Source organism: Neophocaena asiaeorientalis, unplaced genomic scaffold, assembly GCF_003031525.2.
Source record: "Neophocaena asiaeorientalis asiaeorientalis breed wild unplaced genomic scaffold, Neophocaena_asiaeorientalis_V1.1 scaffold5, whole genome shotgun sequence".
Classification (NCBI taxonomy): Eukaryota; Metazoa; Chordata; class Mammalia; order Artiodactyla; family Phocoenidae; genus Neophocaena; species Neophocaena asiaeorientalis.
In genome coordinates, this window is record NW_020174698.1 from 9,029,963 (window position 1) to 9,053,831 (window position 23,869).

A 23,869-nucleotide genomic window follows, 5' to 3' on the forward strand; every position below is an offset into this window, starting at 1 on the left:
GCTGTGTCCTCTTTGAAATACTGGTGAGGCCTCCAGCTAGGGTGACTTCAACCCCTAAAAGAGATCCACAGACTTAGAAAATATGGAGAAGAAAAGGCCAAATGTTCAAGATGCAGGAGGAGCTGACACACAAGAAAAGATGCTAATTGTGAGGCAATGAAGGGGGAGTAGTGAAATCATTTAGGGAGGCCCCTGTACCTATAACTAGAATTTTTTGATCAAAATAAGAAAAAAAATTGAATAAATATCTCCTAATACCTTGCAAGTAAATCTCCAATGGCTCAGATAACAGTGGATTCCAAAAGCAAACACTGAGAAATGTAATATGTTCTGAATTACATAGGATACAGAATCCTCTTCCCTAATTCAGGAGTCTCTAAGAGTAACAATTTTCTAAAAAAACAGAATGAACAAAGCTTTAAAAACTATCAACAAATATATTTATTGTGGTGGCTTTCCCCCCATTAGATACACTTTGTTAGGAAGTAGTATCCCTTTCAGTTCCAGGTGGACCATTAAGCAGGTAATAAGATTGCTCCCCACCCCCACCCCCACTCCATTGAGAGAGAAAGAAAACACATGATTTTGCAAACATGTGATATTTTCCTTGCTCTAGTTTTCATTTCCTATGAAATCAGAATTTTCTTCTAATAAGTATGATTTGTTTTTGGAAGTAACTTACAGGTACATGTTTACAGACTTACATAACCCAAGGGGTAGCAGAGGCTGAACCACACAGTGCTGACCTAGACTGGAGACCTGTTCCAGGTAATCACAACCCTTCACAGTTTTGGAAAGCACAAAAGTCATCTCCAACTCTATGGTTTCTTCCACATTTTGCCAATCCCATACAGTATATTTACTTCTGTAAATATGTGTACTCTCATGCTTCTTGCAGAAGGACAAATGAGGGCAAGAGAACCAAGCTTATAACAGTTGTTTCTGTGGTGATAATTCCTATGATTCCAAATGCCAGGCCCTAATATCTGAGCACTCTCTAGATTTCCTGCACAAAACAACACTGTCCTTTGAAAGATGTTTCTCTCCTCTGATCTCCTGTTTCTTTTGAAGGGATACCACATCTTTGAATTTGCAGAACTATCATTTGCTTCTTTAAACAAACAGCTCAAAAAAATACTTTTATAGGAAAAAGATGTTGCTTCTCCAGATGTCGTCATTATGTTGTTACATCTTATAGCCTATTGAGGATTATGTACAAAATTTCTTGTCTCTTAAAAATGCACAGAAGCGCGTAAGATAACCATTCAAAAACATCCCTTCTTTGAACTTCCGGCTCTTTGTTGTTAACTATGCTTGTATGAAGAATATAGCAACTATCTGGAATGTTGTTTAGACTGAGCAGTAACTGACACTTTGTCCATCTGTGGTCCTAATGGCTAGAGCACCTGTCCTGGGCATCTGGTGGAGATAGCAGCATCACGAGTTTACAGCAATCTCATGGGACTCTCTACTGTACAGTGCTGACTGATACCGATTTCTGTTGTTTATCTTGGACCTTTCGCTTCTTCTGCTGCTGTTTGTCTTTGTTTTCTCGTTGCTCTGGAGTTTCTCTGCTGGGCTCCAGACCTTTGTTATCAGGTATTGCATCCTTATTTTCTTCTTTATTAAGTTTTTTTCTTTTTCTCTCCCTTCCTTTTTTTCCTGAAATGAAAGGATACACCTTTAAAAAAAACATTCAATCATCTTCTATTTGGTTATTCTAAGTTTTTAAAAACTAGTTGAATTTCTTTTAGGTTGCATACTATGCCCACAGATACCAAATATCTACTATTTAAATCATTCATTCAACTAGTCTTTATGAAGGCTGTGCTATATTTCAAGCAATGTAAACATGAAACACATACAACATATAATGAAGCAATTAATATATGATAGTTCTGAATTCCAGATGGTTCTATTGCTATAAGTTTGATATGAATATTATTTTACATGATAGCTATTTATGGATATTTAATAGAAATTATTGAATAGATTTCTTGCCATCTAAGAAATTTATTAATGTCTATACGTTATCCGGCTCCTACATAAGGCACTATTTTGTTTTCAGAATTGCCCAAGTAGCAGTTACATACTTGCAATATGCTGATATATCTACATGCCATCTACTAAAAGAGAATTAATTGGCATAAAAATATGGAAATAAAGGTTCATGAGGAATACCAGGATAACTATATTTTAATGCAAGTATTTATATGTTGAAATTAATTTCCATCACAAATTCTCTACATGCAGGGGTAGCTGTGTCTATAACTTATCGATAACCCTATGGTATTAGCTACCAGGGCAGGGACTTTGTGTCTCTATCAACCAAATGAGTAGATATTGATTGGAATATACTGGATTCCATGGAGGACCTTGACCTTGAACTGGGTTTGAAGCACAGATTTATTCAGATTCACACTCTGAGACATTTTGAAAAGTGGAATCAACACGACTTTAAAGGTTTTGATGCAGGAAAGCATATTGCAAGAAAGACTGGAGCCAGGGTGAAGAAATGGATTTTATTCTATTGGACTTGCGGAACTGTTAACAGTTTTAGAAGAGAGTAATTTGATCAAAATGCATGAGTCTGGCACCAAATTAGATGAATCGTTTTTTTAAATTTCAAATTAGTGAATTAACTAGATATTTTATTATCACGTTAACATTTTACACATACAACCTACAGTGTAAAATAATTTCAAGGGCATGGTTTTAGTAACCTCCATTCATACACATATCCCAGTGAAAAATTACTGATTCAAATCAATATAATAAATGAAAACTAGGAACAAATTGCTCCTTGGTGTGGGAGAAATTCTGATTGGGTGTATCCCTACACACTGAGCCATGTAAAATCTGAAATTAGTTCTGGTCTACAAAAAGTCACTTTGGACAAAAGTATTTTGGATAAATTATTTGCATGACAGAACCAAAATATTTTCACGTCCTGAAATAGGCTGCAAATATTGAATTCAGTGGTTTGGCTTTCCTTTTCTTGAGCTCTGGTTATGGAATTCTAGGAACCAATATTAATACTGCATTCGTAAACTCGGCCAACACAGTCTCCTCGGATTTTATGCCGCAGCTAGCTTTGCCTGGGACTATATTTACAAAACCTTCCAGTTACTTTATGAAAACTTGCCTTGTTGGGCTCAACATAACACACCTCCAAATTTTGGACTCTAAAAGGACAGTTAACAAAAATGAGAACTCAGACCACGTAAAATAAATATCAGTCAAATTATTTTGGATATGTAGAGATGAGTAAACAATATTAGAGTTGACTGTATGTCTAGGGTTGACCAGTTGTATATTGATTCACCAATTCCATTATTCTTTTCACTTAAAAGAACATTGCTGGATTGATAAGATTTCTACAGAAGAAATTCAGGGTGTTTTTTTTTTTTTATGCTGGCTTTACACATTTGAAGAGCTGACATAAACTTAGTAACTAAATAGAGAAAACTGAAGAGTTAATTTACTTTCTTGAATATGTACCATAATTTAGTTTTCACAAATCTGCATGAACTGAAAGAGAGCAATGCTGGTTTTTATGGTGTATGCTTGATTTTCTGAAGGACATGGCTGCAAAGGTTAGATTACATAATATTTCCATTCTGAAGAGCATTTTGGAGGTGTTCAAGCTCAACTCTAAAAATACTGTCAGTGAAAATCACTCCAAAGTTCCAAAAAAACTACTGACCCCAAACAAAATGTTATTTTTATGGAAATTATCCAAAAGTTCAGTGTTTAACATTGTTCTCTTGATGATGGTCCAACATCTTACAGCTGTGATCCCAACCATAAAGTTTTGGACATGTAAAAAATATATTGTTTCTTTCTTGGTCAGAGATTGATTTATATGTTTTCTAGCTCCATGTGACAATGTACTCAACTTACCATGCATTTCTGCTTATTAGCAAACTGATATGATTATTTCTTAATATGGGCAGAAACATTCTTGGAAATAGCTTGAAACCCAGTATCATAGTTTTATTATCCAAGGAATAACTATTTAGTCTGGGTGGTGAGTGAAAGAGGAGGTTCTACTAAAGTAACAGGAAACTAGCACATTGTACATTGTTGTTGCCCAACAGAGGGCTATTGCACAATAGAAAAATGTGATTATTACTTTTTACAGGCCATGTGTTAGTGGTTGGAAATGCTAACTACCCTTTTGCGTAAGTAATATATTTTCCTCTTGTCCAAGAAATAAAAATGCAGAAGAGTGGCTCTAGTCCATTAAAAAAATCACATGCAATTTGGGAAATTTGGTAAGGTTTTCATTAAAGAGGATTTCTTTTTCTATTCTGGTGACTTTTCATTGATGTGGTCAATAATTATTTTTATACTTTTTTGGGTAATTATGCAAACTAAGCATTCCAGTTATCACAATCTTACATATATATGTTTGTGTTTTGTCATTCATTGATTATGTGCGCACACACACACACACACACACACACACCAGAATTGTGTTGTAGAGTGTTCCAATGATTAAAAGAATGTTCATCTTCCCTCGATGTTCCACCCTCATGGGCGGACTTTGCATAGAAGCCATCAAAAAGAAATTGCTATTAGCAATCAAGTACAATCTGAGCCTTTGCATAGAAATGTAATGTTTAAGAACACTGTCTTACATATGTAGAGAACAAATGTATGGGCACCAAGGGGGGAAAGCGGGGGGCAGGGGTGGTGGTGGTGGGATGAATTGGGAGATTGGGATTGACATATATACACTAATATGTATAAAACAGATAACTAATAAGAACCAGCTGTATAAGAAAAAATAAAATAAAATAAAAAAAGAACACTGTCTTTAGAGTCAAAAAACATGGTGTTCAAATTCTAGGTCTGCCACCAGCTATTTGTGTGACTTTTGGCAAGTTGTTGATATCTCTTGGAATTAACTGTCTGATATTTAAAATGTGGATAATCATTACTACTTGCTAAACTTTTTAAGGATTGTGTGAGATGCTTGTAAAACACTTAGCATAGTGCATGGCACACATTAACCATGGGAGAAATGAAAGCGAATGTTAATAACTCATTACACAAACACAAATTAAACCTCTATCCCATGCCAAAGAGTGGGCTAAAACCTGGGGATACAAGTGAGATATAGAGACAGACACAATAAATATAGTCACACACTAATGCAAAATTTGAAGCATGCACAAGATCTACTGGTTGCAGACCAAGAAAAGCATTGAACTCTGCCAATGGAGATCGAAAAAGATTCCCCAGATGGGGTGATGTTTGAGCTGAGCTTTAAAGAATTAGTGAGAGTTTGCCAGGCTGAAGAGGGGAAAAGGGCATGGTAGGCAGAGAACAATATGTCAATGGCATGAAGGCATGCAAGGACATGGTGAATCTGGGGAACTGAAGTAGACTTCCTTGGTTTGATCAGAGTTTATATACGGTATACTACCCAGAGAAGCTGGAACAACAGACAGGACTTGATTGCCATTTGGGGAGTTTGTCCTGAGGACCAGTGGCACTGAAAACTGGAGAAGGGCAAGTATCAGAATCTGAGAGCAAAGCAGAGTTTGGGTGTTTCTGTGACAAGTTTAACATGTGACCTTATTTTCTATTTCAGAAACACTTCTATAAGTAATAAGAACCCATAAAGTGAGTACTGGTAATGACTGGTATTTATTTTTGAGCCTTAACTTTTAAAAGAGTAGCTAAAGTCTATGTGAAGACCATATAGCCGCGTATTATTTAAGATTCTGTTGCAAGACAGTGTCACATAATTGAGTAGATGATTGACATTTTTGAGATCCTGAAGTTACTTTCTATTAATACAGTAGTATATAGCCATTTATGTAAACACCTCCTAGGGCCTTCTGCAGACCAGGTTTCCAAGCGCAGATGACTCTGAAAAATACAGATTCCTAGTGCCACTCCTGGAGATCATGATTCAGTAGTTTTCATGATGGGCCCAGGAACCTACAGTTAAAAACATGTTCACCCCCAGTTTATTCTTATGTGCAGCTTCATTTAAGAACCATAGCTGTAGATCAACAGAAGATCCAATTTCCTTAAACATATACCCTCAAAAAGTTTATTTCATATCACATGGCTTATCATTTCTTTTCTTATATTTTTTCCCATGGATATCAAATATGTTTTTTGACCTACTGTAGCTACTAATTTTTAAGTCAAGTTTTCTGATTAGGTACATTTGGAATAGACACCTAGATACAAAAGAAAACTTAGTTGCAGATAGTCTTTTTAAAATATATCAAGGAAATATGAACTGAAAAGAATAAACATATTAAAAAGAACAAAGAGAGAAGGAAATGATCCTGAAGTATATTTCCTAAATTACATATAACATATTTTAAGTTCCAAGTAAAAATAAAAACCACAGAAAATGCTCAATCACCCTTTTAAATATAATGCGGTTATAAATAAAAGAGTTGTTCTCCTTAGAATCACAAATATAATTTATTTATTGAGAATTATTCAAATTATGAATATCAGTTCACAGTTTTCCAGATGTTTAGAAATATCTGTGTCCAAGTCTTTATAAAAGCTGCTTCTTGGTGAATTTCTTGCAAGATACCACTAAGGGGAGCTATTGAGCTTAAGTAGCTCCACTCCCAAGACTTTCAAAAAGCTGAGAATGTATCCTACACTCTAAACTGAGGACTAAATATGACTGAATCTGTGATTCAAACCAATTAAATAAATATCCCATCAAAAGTACAAAATTTATTGCTAGGTAGTTTCTCTTTATTGGGTGTAGAAGGAAATTCAACTGGAAAGGCAAGGCTTTATACCTTCAAAAGAACACAAGTGGTGTGAAAATGGGGTTAATCTGATGAATTTTGGATCTAGAGTTGGACCTGAAATTTATGTATAGAGGATGAAAATTCCAACTTTTTTCCTTTTTGTTAAGACATCACTGAAGAAATTTCACAAAGGAGGGGAAATTGCTACAGTATAACCTCTTCAGCAAATACGATTTATCGTGTAAATACATATTTAAGGGTCTTTGAACTGTGGGCACAGGACAGGACAGCTTGACCCAGTGGTGAAGAACAGAGCTGAAAGTCAGCAAGGCCAAATTCCTTCTCAGCTATATTATTACCAAATAGAACTGACTTGAGAAATGCATTAAAACCTTTTGTCTTGTTTTGTTTTTGTTTTAATAAAATAGAAACACTTATTTCTTTGCTATTATTTTAACTCAGGAATTTATTCCAAATAAAGGGAAAATATGAAAGAATGATAGGTTTAAAAAAAAAATAGGCGACAATTTCTCCAAATGGAAATTTAAGCTACCTGATTTATCTACTCTGTACAGGTGATCCTTAAACAACACAGGTTTGAACTGTGAAGATCCACTTATACATGGATATTTTTCAACAGTAATATTACAGTACTATAGCTTCTGGTTGGTTAAATCCCCAGATGCAGAGGAACCATGGATATGGAGGGCGACAATAAATTATACTTGGATTAACCCTCTGAAGTTGTTTAAGGGTCAACCATAGTTAATACATGAATTAGTTCAATTGTACTTCCATTTAACTTCCAAGATGCTTCTGAGTAACTATTTGCAGAAAAATAATTTGATGTATCATTACATGCTCTGCTAAGTGCTGTAATTTGGGGAGTTACCTTGAGCCCATTTTTGCAAAGATATTAAGACTGAAATAACATTTTGCCACCAATTGAAAATGGTTAATGTAAGAGATGTTAATCTATTTGTGTCATTCTTTTGGGGATTCTGAAACAAGTCTGTCCTGACTGAAAGGCACTGAGTGTAAATTTTCTGACGTGAAAGAAGATAAACACAAACTTCTTGCCATGGCGCCCAGGATGCTTGTCCTGTGACCTGGCCCCTGCTTATGTAGTCAGCAACCTTGAAGACCTCATCCTTTTCTTCCTAGTCACCTCTGCACTTCACCTGCCACACTCACAGTGTTTACAGATCCCGTATGTTTGATTCATTTCCCTAGAATGCATTCTCTAGCATCCCTTGCTGTAACTCAGACTTAAGTACTCACATGTCACCCCTTCAGGGAAATCTTCCTCACTCTTCTAACTTTCTCTTAAGCTGGATTATTTATGTTTCTCCTCTCTTTGCTCCTTAAACTCCCAATTAGTAATCCTGTTGCAATAATCAAGGAGAAGATGACTTGAGCTGTCTGTTTTTAAAAATAGTAAGAGCAATGACAGATAACTAAAAATTAATGAACACTTCCATGTGCCAGGCATACTTCTAAGAGCGAGCACTGTGTCTATAAGCCCTATTATAACCTCCATGGGAAGATGAGGAAAACGAGGGCTCTTCTTAACCACCGTGTTCCTCTGCCTCCACAACTGTGTCTCAATAGAGCACAATGTGACACGACATCATTGTATTCTTGTTTTATTTCACACTTAAACTACTGAATACAAAAAAACAAAAAAGAAAAGACAGTGTGCGGGTGTGGACTAACATAGGAAAACATAGAGGTTTTGTAAATATTAGAACATGCTTACTTGACCTCTTGAAACTTCAGTTTCCTGAGCTGCCAGTTGCTCCTCAGAACCTAAGAGCACTTTGCAGTAGATGTTTTGTGTCTCCACCATCCAGTTACCTCATGCTCTACCCTCTTCTGTTTTATTGCTACAAGTCTGTTTAGTTTTCATTATTTCCACTCGTCTCCCAATCACATAGAGGTAGGATATTGCATACATATATATATCTTATCATTCATATCTAACTTAGAAACTTTATTTGACTTTTAAAACTACCACTATTACATTTTTGAAATTCTAATAAAATTATCAGAGATTTTTATATTTTGTTACATTTAATATCAGAAAAAGAGAAAGAAAAACTGTATGAATTTAAATTTCACAATCCCACTGAAGCTTGAAGGCAGTCCCATTATAAATAATTTCATTTTATGGCAGATATCATAAACACCAATAATAACAACTTTTCAGAATCTATATTTCCATAATATGCTTCAGCATAATCAACTTGCTTTTGCAAAATCAAATACTCTCCTTATGAATTGATTGTGGTCAATAGGCCTTTACAGATTTTTTCCCCTGTGTTGCTTAAATAGTTTCATTACTCACTGAAGATTCAAGATCTGAAATTTTGAATTCTCGCTCCACGTCCTAACAGAACTTTCCATGTGCCTTTCCCCCAAACGCAACTCCAGTCCATCTTCATGGTTCTGCTGCCTAGAATGCTACCCTGGACTTCTTGCACTCAAAAGGGACATTGCCTAGAGTGCCAAGGGAACTGTCAGAGATACTGGATACTGCATACTATTGATGCCTTCTTGTTGTAAGTCATCAGTATTAAAAGAACAGTTAAAAGTGCAAGGAGAAAAAAGAAACCCAAAATGTTTTACTATTTGCAATATTTACAATTTACTCATTATAAAAGTAAAGGGTATCCTGTATTTTATTTTATAATATTTAAAAAATATAACAGTGCATTACGATTTACATTACATAACTATTTTAAGCTTAGTATTCTTTTATGTGGGCTAATTTCTTTTGAATCAACTACCTTTTGTTTGAAAGTTCACTTGAAATTAGTAAGTTCAGTGTTGTTTTTTTTTTTCAGTGCAAAATTTCTCAACTTCACTTTGAAATTCTACCCAGCATATTAGGTTAGATTACAAAATTCTTGGAAACTAAATCACATACAATTTACATGTCGAAAATTTCCTGATCTAAGCATGTTTGCATAGTGTGTTTTGAACTAGATCTTGGGTCTTATACAATTTCATCTTTTGGATAAGCAAGTAAACTTATTCTGATTTTCATTTGCTGTCAAAGAACGTGTTGGTAAATTTCACCTATTAAATCAGTCAAATTTTGTTCATTACTTTTGCCGTGAAATTCATGAGTAGCTTGTGAAATGACTATTACTGCTCTCCTTACAAAAAATGACTCTGCATATGATATTTTGATTGTTTCACATACTGTTTATGAATTTACGAGGATATGTGTATATTGCTTATCTTCAGAAATTAGACAGTGATACGGCTGGCACCGCTATTTCAAAAACCGTTGAAACCTGCCTAGTAGCATTGTTGAGTGTCCTCCCAAAATTTTCAGTAGAGACCAGTCTTCTCGAAGTATCAATGAGTATCTTGGAAATTAATTGATGTGTTTATCTTTGTTGTAACACTCATTCTCTACCTTGTCTCCCTCCTCACAGCCCACCCTCAACTCATGTTGACTGCTGCTGTAGGCTACCATCTTATACATCAAGGTAGAGAATATGTATGAGTCTATGGAATGTTTACGTCAAAATTTTTTTCATATCATCCTTTAAAAAATTTATTGCAGCAATTTAAATATAAAAAATACCACCCAGTTTTTTTGTAGGAATAGCCTCTTTGAAAATTCCTATCATATGCATATTGCCAGACTTAAAGTATGTAAGATAGTTTATTATGGATAGGATTTCCTACAAAATTATTTTAAAAGCAGAATACACAATTGTCAGACCATCTTTTGAGTGATTCCTTTAAGAAATATGGGCAATGATTTCTTTAATACTTCACTATAATGAATGTTTAAAAAACATTTCATATTTGTGTGATAAATTATTTTTCCTACTTTTGTGTCATTAAATTTTTTTTTCTTTTGGCTGAGCTGTGCGGCATGTGGGATCTTAGTTCCCCGACCAGGGATCGAACCTGGGCTCCCTGCAGTGGAAATGCAGAGTCTTAACCACTGGACCACCAGGGAAGTCCTCAATTTAAATTTTAAATGTAACAACTTTATTTAATACACCACTAGTCAACAGTAAGTTGAAAGTACTGCCTGAAGTGTAGACTGCTTTGAAAATCTGAGTCTTAAAAATGTTTTTCTTGGTGAACTTTTCTTGTTGAATTTTCATTCTCTTGCTCTAAATCTTTCTGAGTTGACAATCATCCTACCCCAGTCCCACTAACACATGCTAAAGTAACACAATAAAGAACGCTTAAATTTGTTGACTTACCCAATTCATTTACCTTAGAGAACCAAAAACCTCAGTTATATCAATATTTGATTCTGAAAATTAACAATTGATATTTTAAAACTGTTTTTCATCCTCACATATTCCTCTCATGAGAGAACACAATGACAGTGTGTTTTCATGTAGAGCTTAGTCAGAATAACACTGGTATTTGAATTTTCCCATTTTTCTTCAGTTAGGTGTGTAGGTTCACAGTTCAGTCTTTCATACTTGAAATACAGGTTCTGGAATCTGTTTATGGTAAATATCCACCAAACGCCTTTTTTTTTTTTTTTTTTTAAAAAGAGAATCACTAAGCCAAGAGCACTGTCTTCATCTTTCATGAAATATAGTTTTCCAATTAACAGGAAAGTCCTTCATTTCAAAAGTCTGAACAGAATGCTACTTGAAAATTCATTCCAGCTGGTTAAATTGAAGAACTGAAAGAATTCCAAAGAAAGAATATTCTCTTGGCATTTATCATTTGACTTTCATTTGGATAAATTTCCATTTGGTCCAAGAACTTGTCTCAGAATTTTGTTCTTCTGAGACAAAAAAAGAAGTGTTGATAGGCGTGTTTGACTGTGCTGTACTTCCTCCCTTACCCAAATTGTGTACTCGGTTGTATTGACAGGAGGAGATGGCCTCATACTTGCTGACACATTGGCAGTGACTGATTATACAAGAAATGTTGATATTATTCTAGTCACTTGTATCATTTTATGCACTAGTTGACTGTGCTGTCTAATTCTCATTCTACCACATCCCACTCTTTCTTTCCTTTGAAGCTTTTTACTGCTTGATGGAGGAAAAAGGTAACTCTAATCTGGAATTTCATCACAGGGGGGAAAACAACTACCAAGCGTTTTATCTAGTGTGTACTACTCCATATTTTTAGTAAAGATGTCACACTCTTTTATAGTTATAATTTAGTACTTTCAGCAATTTATTGATTACTTATGTAAAGCTAATTTTTTTAATGCAACTTCAGTACATTCTCAAATGTTTTCACCATTAATACTAGTTTCAGTAATACTAGTTTTAGTATTTTCTTTCTTTTTTTGTTACAGATTCTATCCCAAACTATTGACTTCTTAACTAGCTTAGAAAACATAGAGTACCCCATGTAGCCTCTACTATATTAAAATTTGCAAGAAATAAAGTTTCTTCATTAATGTAAATAAGATAATAAGGGGTGTATTTCACCTGTAGCAGATAACACAAGCTGTTTTAAGTACTTTTTCTCTCACTCTGTTCGTGTGAATATCTGTTCTTAATTAGAAATACTTTTCACATGCATTTCCATAAGCAACAAGGTAGCTCCTTGTAATTATTTCATCAACAGTGGTTACATATACTTGAATGGAATACAAATGATTTAATTTCTTTAAAAAGTTTTTGGCAGTTGAGCGTTCACTAATCTAGAAATATCCACCCTATAATTGAGATTAGTAATATTTTACCACATCTCATTTTACAGTTTTTCATTGTACTTCCTTTCTCATTGTATTGATGCATGTTAGTGTGGCGGAGGAGTTGGGAGAGTAGACACATGTGCAACAAATGTGTGTGTATGTTTGTGTATACATATAAATACATATGCACATATTTATTTATAGGCCCCTTCCCACCACAGATGGAAAAGTTCTATTTTTCTGGTGGATTTAAAAATATTAATTCAAAGACAGAAAGCCTGTTTTCCAATTTAATTTTCACTAAGTCTGAAAGGAGATTTAGCCAATCACAAGAGTTCTTCAGAAACCCGAACCTTTAAAATTAAGAGACTCTGCTAAGTCATGTGACTTTTACCTTTTTCTTATCAAACATATTTTCCATATGTTAAATTAAATTTAACTTAAATTGAGTTGTACCCTTTCTTTTTTTCTTTGCAAACTTTCAAAATGTTGTGGGAAAAATAGAATGTGGTGCTCTAATAAGCATCTGATTAATGCAGAAGAATTTAAAGAATTATGTTCATTCTTTGGATACTCAAACTTTTACATGTAGACTTCCCCTCCTAACATTGACATTATCGTGAGAAGTCCAATTTCACTCTTCTTTCTTTGCTACTAATTAGTCCATTTCCTTCCATTGTTTTGATTGGGTCCCTAAGTGTATATTTTATGTATTATCTACATATATTATCTACTGAATTTTGATCTATATTTCCAGGCCCTTTTTAATATGTCATGATGATATTGAATTATGCTTCTACTTTTTATAAAATAGGAAGAACAATGTAGTAATAACTGTAAATATGATGGACTTATCTTTGTAGAAACTCAACCTTAATTTTGTTTCCCTATAAAACTATTCAGAAAGAAAATACAATTCACAGGATGGGTTATTTCAGGTGGGGTGGATAACGTTGGGGCTTCCAGCAGTGGGTTCCTGATTCATTTGCATAATTTTGTGCACAGAGAACCTGGAGGCATAGGAGGCCTCCATACCTGGTACACAGGTAAGCACTGCTACCATTGCTCCAAAGAATGTGGCAGCTTTGCCTTTCTTTTTGGCACGAGCCTGTACACAGTAGTGACTCAATAAATATTGGTTGAAAAAATTAAATGAAAAGATGAATAATGCTCCCTTTTCTTGATTTAATGCTTGTCATTCTATTTGAGGGAGAGGCAGGGAAGGACAGACATAGAGAGAGATGCTTTTGGTGTTATTATCACATATGCAAGCATGCTGTGATTACCCAGTATTTTGAACAACTTGTCTTAATGAATGATATTTATTATTATGGAGTCCTCTGCCAGTTAGCCACTTCCATACAATATTGGTTTCAAGTGACTACAATCCACTCCAGAGAGCTGCATCATGGTTGCAGGGAAATAATTTTAACTTGTCATGCTCTAGAAGATCATCTTTGGGACCAAACCAATGACGAATAACTAGAGTATCCCTAAGGCTGTATCAAGTAGAGAACTTAGGAGTCCAGGTTGCGACAGAGAGGTTACAGAGGATCCTCTCTTCTATTGTGAGACGGAACTTAAATTCTAGAACAGTTTTAGGGATTTGAAGGCTCTAAGGTTTCCCTGAGGCTGGGAATGTGGACAACCTCTCAGCCCAAAACTGGGCAAGAGTGGCCTAAGAAAATTTTTCTGAGACTGGAGAATAAGAGGTGGTCAGGGAGAGAGTGGGGAAATGGAGGAGGAGAGGAAGGGACTTGGATGATTATGAAAAGTTGAAAGATGGCAAAATAGCTTTTTTCTTCCTTAAATTATCTTCTATAGCAGGCACAAATGATGCTTTATTTGGTGGAGTAGGGAATGTTGTCTTCTTTTAAAATAATGAAATATGACCCTGGCTCATCTTGGCCCAATCTTAGGGCTTTTGAAGTGGTACTGCACAGTCTCAGAAGCTTGATTTCCCCTTGAGTTTTGACTGACTGTGGCTTTTGTCGTAATCCATTGAATTTTGTGTTTGGTGGAATTCCACCAAAAGGAAGGGCCCTTGGGTAATATGATGAAACTGTCAATTTAAGAGGGTGTAGCAAGGGCAGCAAATGGCACGTGTAATGCAATTCACAAGAGAAAGTCTAGGAAGGACTTAAGCAAATGAGCTGAAAATGAAAGAAACTGTAACAGTTTCTGAAGGAATGAAATCTGTCTTAACACCATCCCCACAAAAACGAATCCTTATTGTTTAATTGAGTATTTAAGAATCAAATAAGATGCTCTTGGAAATAAAAAGGCCAAATGAAATAGAAAAAAAATGTTCTAAAGGAATAAATAGTTTTTAATGCCCCATGTTTTGGTTTTTTACCTTCTGAGCAAACTGCACAATCTTCCTGTGTCCCTGAAGACCATATGAAGGTAGAAAGCGGGATATATGACCAGTGATCGGCATAAACCCTCCCCTTATCTCCAGGGAACTTTTAGGAAAAAGGGTAGTAGTCAGGAGGTGATTAAAAATGCTGAGGAGTAAGAATACTTAAGGATGGCAGGAGTAAGATTGGCAGATTTATCTCTCTGCTGTGCTGGGGGTTGAGGGGATGGGAGGAAGAATCCTTTCTTCTCTATTACACCTTGGCCACCCTTAATCAAGAACATTTTGGGGCCCTGTAAACTCTATTGGTACTTTTTAGATGCACAGGCCTTGAGGAGTGAAGCACAGAAGGCCGTCTCCTGGGCAGTCTTCCCTGAGTATGAACAGGTCTAGGTGTGGGTGATGAATCTCTCCTAACAGAAAACAATACCCATGATTTCTAAAAATCAGCAAATATTTCGGAGATCACTGAATGCTCTAATAGATGATTTTTGCTACTGCTCACAACACATAATAAGCAGTTGTATTCTTTATGTATGTTAATATATTTTACATTTTTGATTCATACATGGATTAATATATTAACATATTTTGCTGTACTAGTTGTTAAATGTTTTGAAAATCACTCCTTGCCTATATACATCCTTTAAGATACATTTCAAAGGCGGCTTTCTCCATGAAGCCTTCCCCAGTTACTCTCCAGCAGGTGAGTAGGGATGCAGTCAAGTATAGCTTCTTGACCTTGGACTTTGAAGTTAGAAAGATCTGAGTCTGATTCTCTGCCAAACCATTTAGTTATTTTCTATCCTTGGGGGATGTTGCTTAAACTCTCAAGACCTCATTTAAAAAAATATGTGCTTAAAAATATGTGTGGCATTCAATTAAATGTCAAACATCTGAAATGGGTATCAGAAAATGTATATTTTAGAGTTGGCTATATCACTTAGCAGCAATGTGACCTTAAGTGAAGCGCTTTCTGTGATTCAGTTGACTTATTTATACACACGAACAGATAATTCCTATTCTTCTCACTACTTGGGATAGGTGTGAGGAACAAATGATATATAACTACTTAGAAAATTGAAAAAATAATAAAATCATAACCCCTAAAATAATGATGATATGATGGTGGTGGTGGTCTCTATGAAGATATAAAACAGTTGAGTAAATCAAACCACCTTTGAAAACAGAAGAGCCCTAATTTGACTAAAATAAAACCTTAATTTTTTAAGACTTTTGGTGGAAGTCCTTAACCCACTCAAGTCCATCTGCTTTAAAATTTTAAAAATCTTACTCCTTATGTATTCCTCATACATGTTATTGTCTCTTCATTCTCATTTAGTTCAAGCCTCTTACCATCTCCAGAGTGTAATTCTGCAAAACTAGGGACACTGCATTTTTTTTGCTTCCAGCTGTTTTCCACTTTGCTGTCAGGTTACCCCCTTATAGCACGGAGGGCTGCTCTGCTGTTCTTGTTGGTCTCTTGTTTTTTTTAATCTCCCCTGTGCCTGTATTTCCAAAGTTGGGAATACATAGCTTAGAAGGCCCTTCAGAATCTGACTCGTCTATTTTGTAGTGTTATTTTTTACCCTAATTTGCCTTTGCTTCAGCTATACCACATGTCTCATGAATATCTGATCACATCACATTCTTTCTTGCTTTTGTGCCTTAGATGCTCGTCCTTAATGGAAGCTTCTTTAGCTGGAAGAATTCTGCGTGCTTTTCAAGAGCCAATAACACTTTACCTCCTCTGTTTCCAGAACACTGTAGCCATCTGTCTATTTTGCCATTATTTGTTTACAACTAACTCTCACATGAAATTGTGAACTCTTAAGTGAGTCTCATACAGATTTGTGTATCTTCCTTGTCATTTTCACTTCTTGCATCTAGCATGGTTCCTGGCATACAGTAGTTACTCAACACATAAAGTCACAAGAAAGGATGAATAGGCAGAGTGTTCAATGCCAGAATCATACAGAGCTAGACAAGCGGTGATACCACAAGGCTTAAACAGCAAAAGAGTTTAACGACAATTCTATTCATAAAAACATTTCCTAGTAGGACATCAAGTCATTTATCAGACTGTTTGCCTTTGCCACAATTATATTGCTTTGTCAGTTTCTTTATATTCTTTTTAGTAAAGGAATCTTTGCTTTTGGTGATGATGTGATCCAGTAAATAAAACTGTTCTATATGAGGCATGGCATCATTACGTCACCCCAGCTGGAAGCAGTAAGGATACAAGGCTTACTCATGGTTCCATCACATCCAGCTTCCAATTTTCTAAGCTTCGGTTTGTCCACTGATTAATATGCACAACACATGCATGATGAGTTAGGGATGATGGATTTAGTCATATTTTCTACAGTCTGTTTATGAGAAGGATTAACTTTCCTTTTTAAATCAGTGAGAGATAGTCAGAGGGGACACACAGGCAGAGTAATGAAAGAACTGGGCAGACTTAGCCGAATCTGTCAACAATTTCTTATGGAGGAAATCATCACCGTAAATGTTCACTTCATAAAAAGGAGCAATGCTAGTTGATGTTTGGTACTTGGCTTGGTAATCATTTATTTACCCAGGGTCCATTCAGAGAGCATTATGTAAATTGGGAGCCCTTCAAATTTCTAAGAAGCATGATCTACTTTACTGGAACAGCCGTGTGGCAGGCAGAATAATAGCCTCCCAAAGATGTCCGTGTCCTAATGCTGGAACCTATGAATATGCTACTTTACATGGCAGATGGGAATTAAGGTTGCAGATGGAATTAAAGTTGCTAATCAGCTGACTTTGAGATGGATAGAATATCTGGGATTATCTAGGTAGGCCCAGTCTAATTTTATGAGTCCTTAAAAGAACTTACAAGGAAGAAGAGGCAGAAGAGAGGGCCAGAGAGATGCTATGTGCAAAGGGCTCACCCTGCCATTTGTAGCTTTGAAGGAGAAGGAAGAGGCCCTGAGCCAAGGAATGTGGGCCATCTATACAGGCTGGAAAAGGCAAGGAAGTGAATTTTCCCCAGCGCTACTAGAAACAAACACTGCCCTGTGGACGCACTGATTTTAACCTAATTAGGCATGTGTTTGTCTTCTGACATATAGAACGGTAAGATGATAAATTTGTGTTGTTTAAGATACTATATTTTTGGTAATTTATGGCAGCAGTAGAAAACTAATATGAGCCCAAACTTCGTAATGGTTTTCTTATATTTCAGTTCATAAATATATGCCAAAAATGGTTTTGAAGACCACTATCCTACTATTCAGATGCTCTAGGTAACCTGACTGGATCATCTTGGCTCTGAATAGCATCTAACTTGTCTAGACAGACTGTTAGAACATAAGCACCACAGATTTCTTTCTGGCAACTTTATTCCTCGAAATTTGGAGAAATAGAATTTACTGGTGACCAAGCCTGCAAAAAGCAGCTGTGTCAGAAATACTAATTTTTTAAAAAGTCATACCTCTAATACTTATCCAATTCTTGTGAGAACCGAAAATTTGCTTTTCCTAAAAATGATCTGACTAATTATAAGACAAATTGTGAAACAAGATGGGTCCTTCCCATCTTATTTTTTTGTATATGGTGCATACATTTTCAGTGTCAGTTTGTGAACAAGGATTCCTATTAAGCAGAAATTCATCTGGAGTGTATCATCTGCAAGATCAGCTTTAAGAGAAATGAAAAAAATGTGAAGACAGGGAGATTCTTTAAGAATGAAATTATGCCTTCCTCCATGCGCCCACACCAATGTGGTTACAGAACTTTGGGGAATTTATTCCAATGTTTTCTGTACTCATGGTGTTCGTTGCTTCAGTTCTTCCTATCAGAACCTCCTGAGGTCAGAAAGTTTTGCCCTTTTCAGAGACTTTTTTCAGCCAGTGAAGGCTTCTGAGCTAACCAGAAATCAAAATGCGATGCTGCATTTTGTCAGAACTGCATGTTTAGTCTGCTTTCTTAGGAATAATCAAGAAAAGTTATATGTGAAAAGACACAGATGCTCCTTTCTCAGTGATATTTTCATACTTTTGAAGTATAATATGAAAAAATCTAGTTGAAATCTAGAACAACATGTATTTTGTATATCCATGTATTTTATTGATTTATAGAAGCTCACAAAAGATAAATATCTTTTGGAAATGCCTAAGATTATATATATAATATTATTATATTATACATAATATGTAATACAAGACAATAAATGTTGTATCATGGTGATGTTGACCCTTAGTCCAGAATGTCTTTCTTTGAAAGTTTATAGTAAACAGATATTCTACTATTTATTTTGACTTATAATTGAGCATATTTATAGCATGGAGAATATTTTTAATTTATCAGACTTCCAATCATTTTAGGAAAATCTCGAAGAGGTACCTAAAATTTAAGTTGCCCCAAATTTAATCATATTACTTACCTTTCATTTTTATTATTATGTGAAAAAAGTAGGACTCAAATTAAAGCTGCCTTAAAACATAGATTCTGTTATGAGTTTAGTAACTAAAAAGCATGTGTGTATATGTTAGAGAATCTCAAGGAGTTGTTTGTAATATTTAAAGTTGTTGTCCAACCCAAATTCTATAAAATGTTACTACTTAACTATAATATACAATCTACTGCTTAAAAATCTATACAGTGAAATAGAATTAGTTAACATTTCAATATTTGGATTAAAGATGACTATAGACTCTCTCATAGGATGTAAAGCCCTAGAAGAGCAGCTAAGTAAATACCTATTAATATTCTATTAATACCAGTTTCATTTCCACTTCATTTCTATTTCAGAAATGAGTCAAAGGGCTGTATCCAACAGACTGAGACTAATACTAGTGAAATAAAATTTATTATTCTATTCTATCATTAAAAAACCCAGCAAAACGCCAATAACAAAAACAAAACTTTAAGACCACTACTTGGCTCTCTCTGACTCCCTTCCCTGGACAGCCATTAAATAATTGACTTTTGAGGAAAAACAAGCACATTTGTAAAAAGTTTGGCTTCTTGTGAGTCCTTTCTCCCTTTGTCTTTCATCTCTTTTACTCAAGTTATAAAAAAAGAGAAAGTAGATGCAAATCTTTTTAATTTACATTTTTAAAAACTTCTTTTCAGTTCCTGTTTCATCAATTTAGTTTTTCACCTAGCTTTGATTATTCATCTTTATAGTTCCTGACTTACTATGTTCACACCTTATCAAAAATTCTAATAGAATATAGAGTTAAGTTCTTGTGACCAGAACTTATTACTGGCATGGAACATTTGGTGCCAACCTCCAACGAATCCCAGATTACGTTTGTATCCACGTCCTCTTTTTGACAGGGTACTATCTTCTGCTGTCTCTGGGCAAATACACAGGTCCTGTCTGCTGGATCACCAGCTGGGTTTAAGAAGGAGACGGACTCTCATGGTTGACAGCTAACCAGATGAATGTGCCTCTTCTGTACAGCTGAGGTAAGGAATTGTCATCAGTGAGTGTTTGGTACAATTTGGTAGCTTGAAAGGCTGGGAATTCACATTTGTGACATTTAAGCAGATTTTAGTCTCATTGGCTTATTCCCAAGAATTGGGTAACATGTTATAGTTTTTGATGATTTGTTGGTTATTTGTTATTCTTCTAAATTCCCAAAGAATGAGCAAAGTATCCAGTGGGAACACTGACATGAGCAGCAGACTTAGCAGTCACTTTTGTGAGCCATCAGCCGTGGCACATCACATTAAAAACCCCAAACGCAGGCCAACCGTGGGTCAGAATTCTCCCCAGTTAGAGGAAGACTCTACCATGAAGGAAAAGAGCAAGTTCAGAAAGAGTCTTGGCTTAAAATGTAAGGTTTGAGAATCTTAGTAGAGTGGAAGGGGTGGAAACAGGTAGTGTTTATTAGAAATAAAAATTTGCTGCCACAGAGAATCACAGGGATTATCAAGAGTATAGTAATTCAGCTACAAGTAATTCATACCTTGTAACGGGTGTCACCTGAGTTAAATGAAGATGAACTTTGACTTTTATTTAAAATTAAATAAATATATAAACCCTAGAGTAAAATATTTCTTCTTTAAAATGTGTCTTGAGGTTTTTCATTATCCAAACCCTGGATTATTGTAATCTCAACCTAAATTTCTTTCTGGTGACTCTTAAGATAAAGTGCTTTTTTCCCCCCTTTCCTAGACATTAAAACACATTTTACTCTTTTTTTTTTTTTGCGGTACGCGGGCCTCTCACTGTTGCAGCCTCTCCCGTGCACCGGACGCGCAAGCTCAGCGGCCATGGCTCACGGGCCCAGCCGCTCCGCGGCATGTGGGATCTTCCCGGACCAGGGCACGAACCCATGTCCCCTGCGTCGGCAAGCGGACTCTCAACCACTGCGCCACCAGGGAAGCCCCACATTGTGCTCTTTTAAAGGCTTATTCTTTCCATCTGCTTGACCATATTAAGAATAGTCATGAAAAATGGCTGACCTAAAACAAGTGGGATTTTAGGACCCAAAGAAGCTGATAGTAAGGAGTGAGCATTTAGGTCTATTCACCAAGAAAAAGGAAATAACAAGTTCCCTGACACTGGAGCTTCAATTCCTTTTGTTACAGGCTTGTACTTCAGCTTCTTTTTCTGCTTAGTCATTGCTTTAACTCCCACTCTGAGATTAATTGCATGACCCTTGGAGATGAATGATCTTCCACTTAATCTTAGCCAATGCAATCTGGACAACCTCAGGGTTGGTGAGGCTCCTCTTGGGTGGTTTTCATTTGTTTTAAGAACATTAAAGTATCTCATAAATCTATATTTATTATATTGGTGAGTAATCTACTATAATTAAATATGAAATGCTGAAGACAATGTTAAGGTAACATTGGGGTCACAAACCTCTTTTTATAGTGGTTTCATGGCTGCAAAAATACTCTGGAATTTGCTTTTGTCTTTATGTCTGCATCTGTTTAACATTACGAAGCATCCAACAGCATATCATTTTCAAATGGGCACTTTATAAGTGTTTTAAAATAATAGTGATGTTTCTTGATTATAAATACACACTGCTTATAACAAAAAAATTTAAGATGAATCTTGGAGAGAATACAGCTAACAATACCCTCATTCAATATGAAGTGTCTTCACTCACCAGTATTAGAAAATTTGGTGAGCCAGTTTTAATACAGTATTTAAGAATATTCAGGGTTTAATACTAGGTCTGTTCCTACTAGTTTTCGATTGAGACCAGTACGGAGGTAACAGAAATCAGGCAAAGTAATAAAAAAAAAAATCAGCTCAAGTCCATGAATTTGGATCTATGATTTAGAATGGACTATGATAAATGTGCTAAAATTGACCTTTGTCATACCTTCAGGGAGAAAAAGGATTTGTGATGCAAATTAATATTGGAACAAACAGTTGTTTTTAGAGGTGTTTAAATTATCAAAAAGTATAAACTTTTCCAGCCCTTTATATCATTTATGAAAAAAAATCAGTGTTACGAGGAAGTATTATTTGATAACTGAAGCAGTCACCTAACCAATTTTCCACTTGACTGCAATAGATTAATCACATGCAATTGAGGAAAGTATCACAATTGCATGTTTTTCAAACATATTCTGTAAACACTAGCAAAGCTATTCCTTTGGATTTTCTGAATTTTCAATATTAAACAAGATGCATCCCTCCAACCCTAACAAAAATTAAATACTATGCTTTGGAACTTTGTCTTCAGTAAAGGAACTCAATTTTCTAAGTTAGACAGATGAACAAAACAAAACAAATGTGCATACCCAAGATAAGAGACGCTAAGTGTCAATTATAGGGATAAAACCACAAATCAATAAATAACTCATACCAGGAAAATATATATGTTAGAGGACAAATGAATTATAGAACATAAAGAGAGTGAGAGTGAGTGTTTTCAACAAGCTGGGATAGTCACTTCTTTTTGTATTGAAATGTGCTACAAAATCTATTGACTATAAAGTTTTAAAATTGAATAAATCTTCATGCATTTGTACCTAAATTCAGGAATACAAATGAAAGAGTTACTCACTCATGTGATTCCATGGCTAGTTTAAAGAGTTAAGATAAAGCTGCCCAAAGGTAGAAAGCGTCTCCATAAATCTAAACACTATTTCTATCAGACATCCTTGCAAACTGGCCTAGGAAAATTTTACTGAGTACTTCAAATGTAAATCTATTGTATGGTTGAGAATAAACACAAATAGATCACAAAATGGGCTTTGTTAAAGAAAAATGTGTTGGTGACTATGTTCCCAGTTCTCTGACTCCGTATGTTATTAGTTTTAATTACCATGTAGCACACACATACTTAAATTTTGAGGAGAATGAAGTTAGACTAGTTACATTCTAATGGCTCTAGAGAATATGGTGTCAGTGAGGTCAGCTTGTAAAGCCATGGTCCTCATGTTCCCACAGGACAGCAGCAACAAAATAAAATCCAGCATATAAGCAGTTTCATAATGTATCTGTAACCCCGATTTCTTAACATCCCATGTTTCTTTTGCTCTCTTCACACCTCTTGGTCTTTTCCTGATGGGAGCATATCCACTATTCAAAAATGAGATTTAGTGAAGTGTTTGTAAAAACACACAGGCAAGGCCAAAATGGCAGCCACCGATTTGTCCTTATTTCCATTAGGCCATCCTTGAATTCGAAAATCTCTAATTATATTTCAAGTGCTTTAGAAGGCTTAATAGATCACTAGTAGGTTTTACCACATCTTAATTCTGAAAATCTGTATATAATTTAAAGAAAACATATCCATGTGTTTCTGACTGACTTGCCATTAAGCTTATTTTGTAAGCTCAATTTCATGTCTAAAAAATATTTAAAAGCCTCTTTAAATTGTTAAGCTTTTGCCAAGAACAAGGTATCATAAACACACACACTGTTTATGGGTTGGTCTTTGACAGCCCAAACTAAAGTCTGTAAATAGCTATCTAATAATACTACTAGAGGAAATACATGCTCCCATCTTTTTGCAAACAAATAGCTTCCTGCCCTCTCTTTGCCTATTTGGAGGAGCATGCTGTATATTTATAACTTTATAGTGAAACTCTTATTCTGCTAACAGTCAGTTTCCCTTGTTTTCAAAGTTAAGCTACTATATTCTAGGAGGAATTTTGCACCAGCGCCCTAGC

General features: G+C 35.4%; 1 protein-coding gene and 1 non-coding gene across 2 annotated transcripts in view; both read right to left on the reverse strand.

The window, feature by feature from the left end:
• Positions 1 to 423: 423 nt before the first annotated feature.
• RSPO3 (R-spondin 3) overlaps positions 424 to 23,869 on the reverse strand; it is a 77,138-nt gene continuing 53,692 nt past the window's right edge. The window contains exon 5 of the mRNA XM_024759081.1: positions 424 to 1,662. Within this exon, the coding sequence (XP_024614849.1) occupies positions 1,469 to 1,662 (194 nt within the window). The 3' untranslated portion in view covers positions 424 to 1,468. The remainder of the gene's footprint in view (positions 1,663 to 23,869) is intronic.
• On the reverse strand, positions 10,653 to 10,725 carry TRNAG-UCC (transfer RNA glycine (anticodon UCC)). The gene has a single exon. It is a non-coding gene; the product is annotated as a tRNA-Gly (tRNA).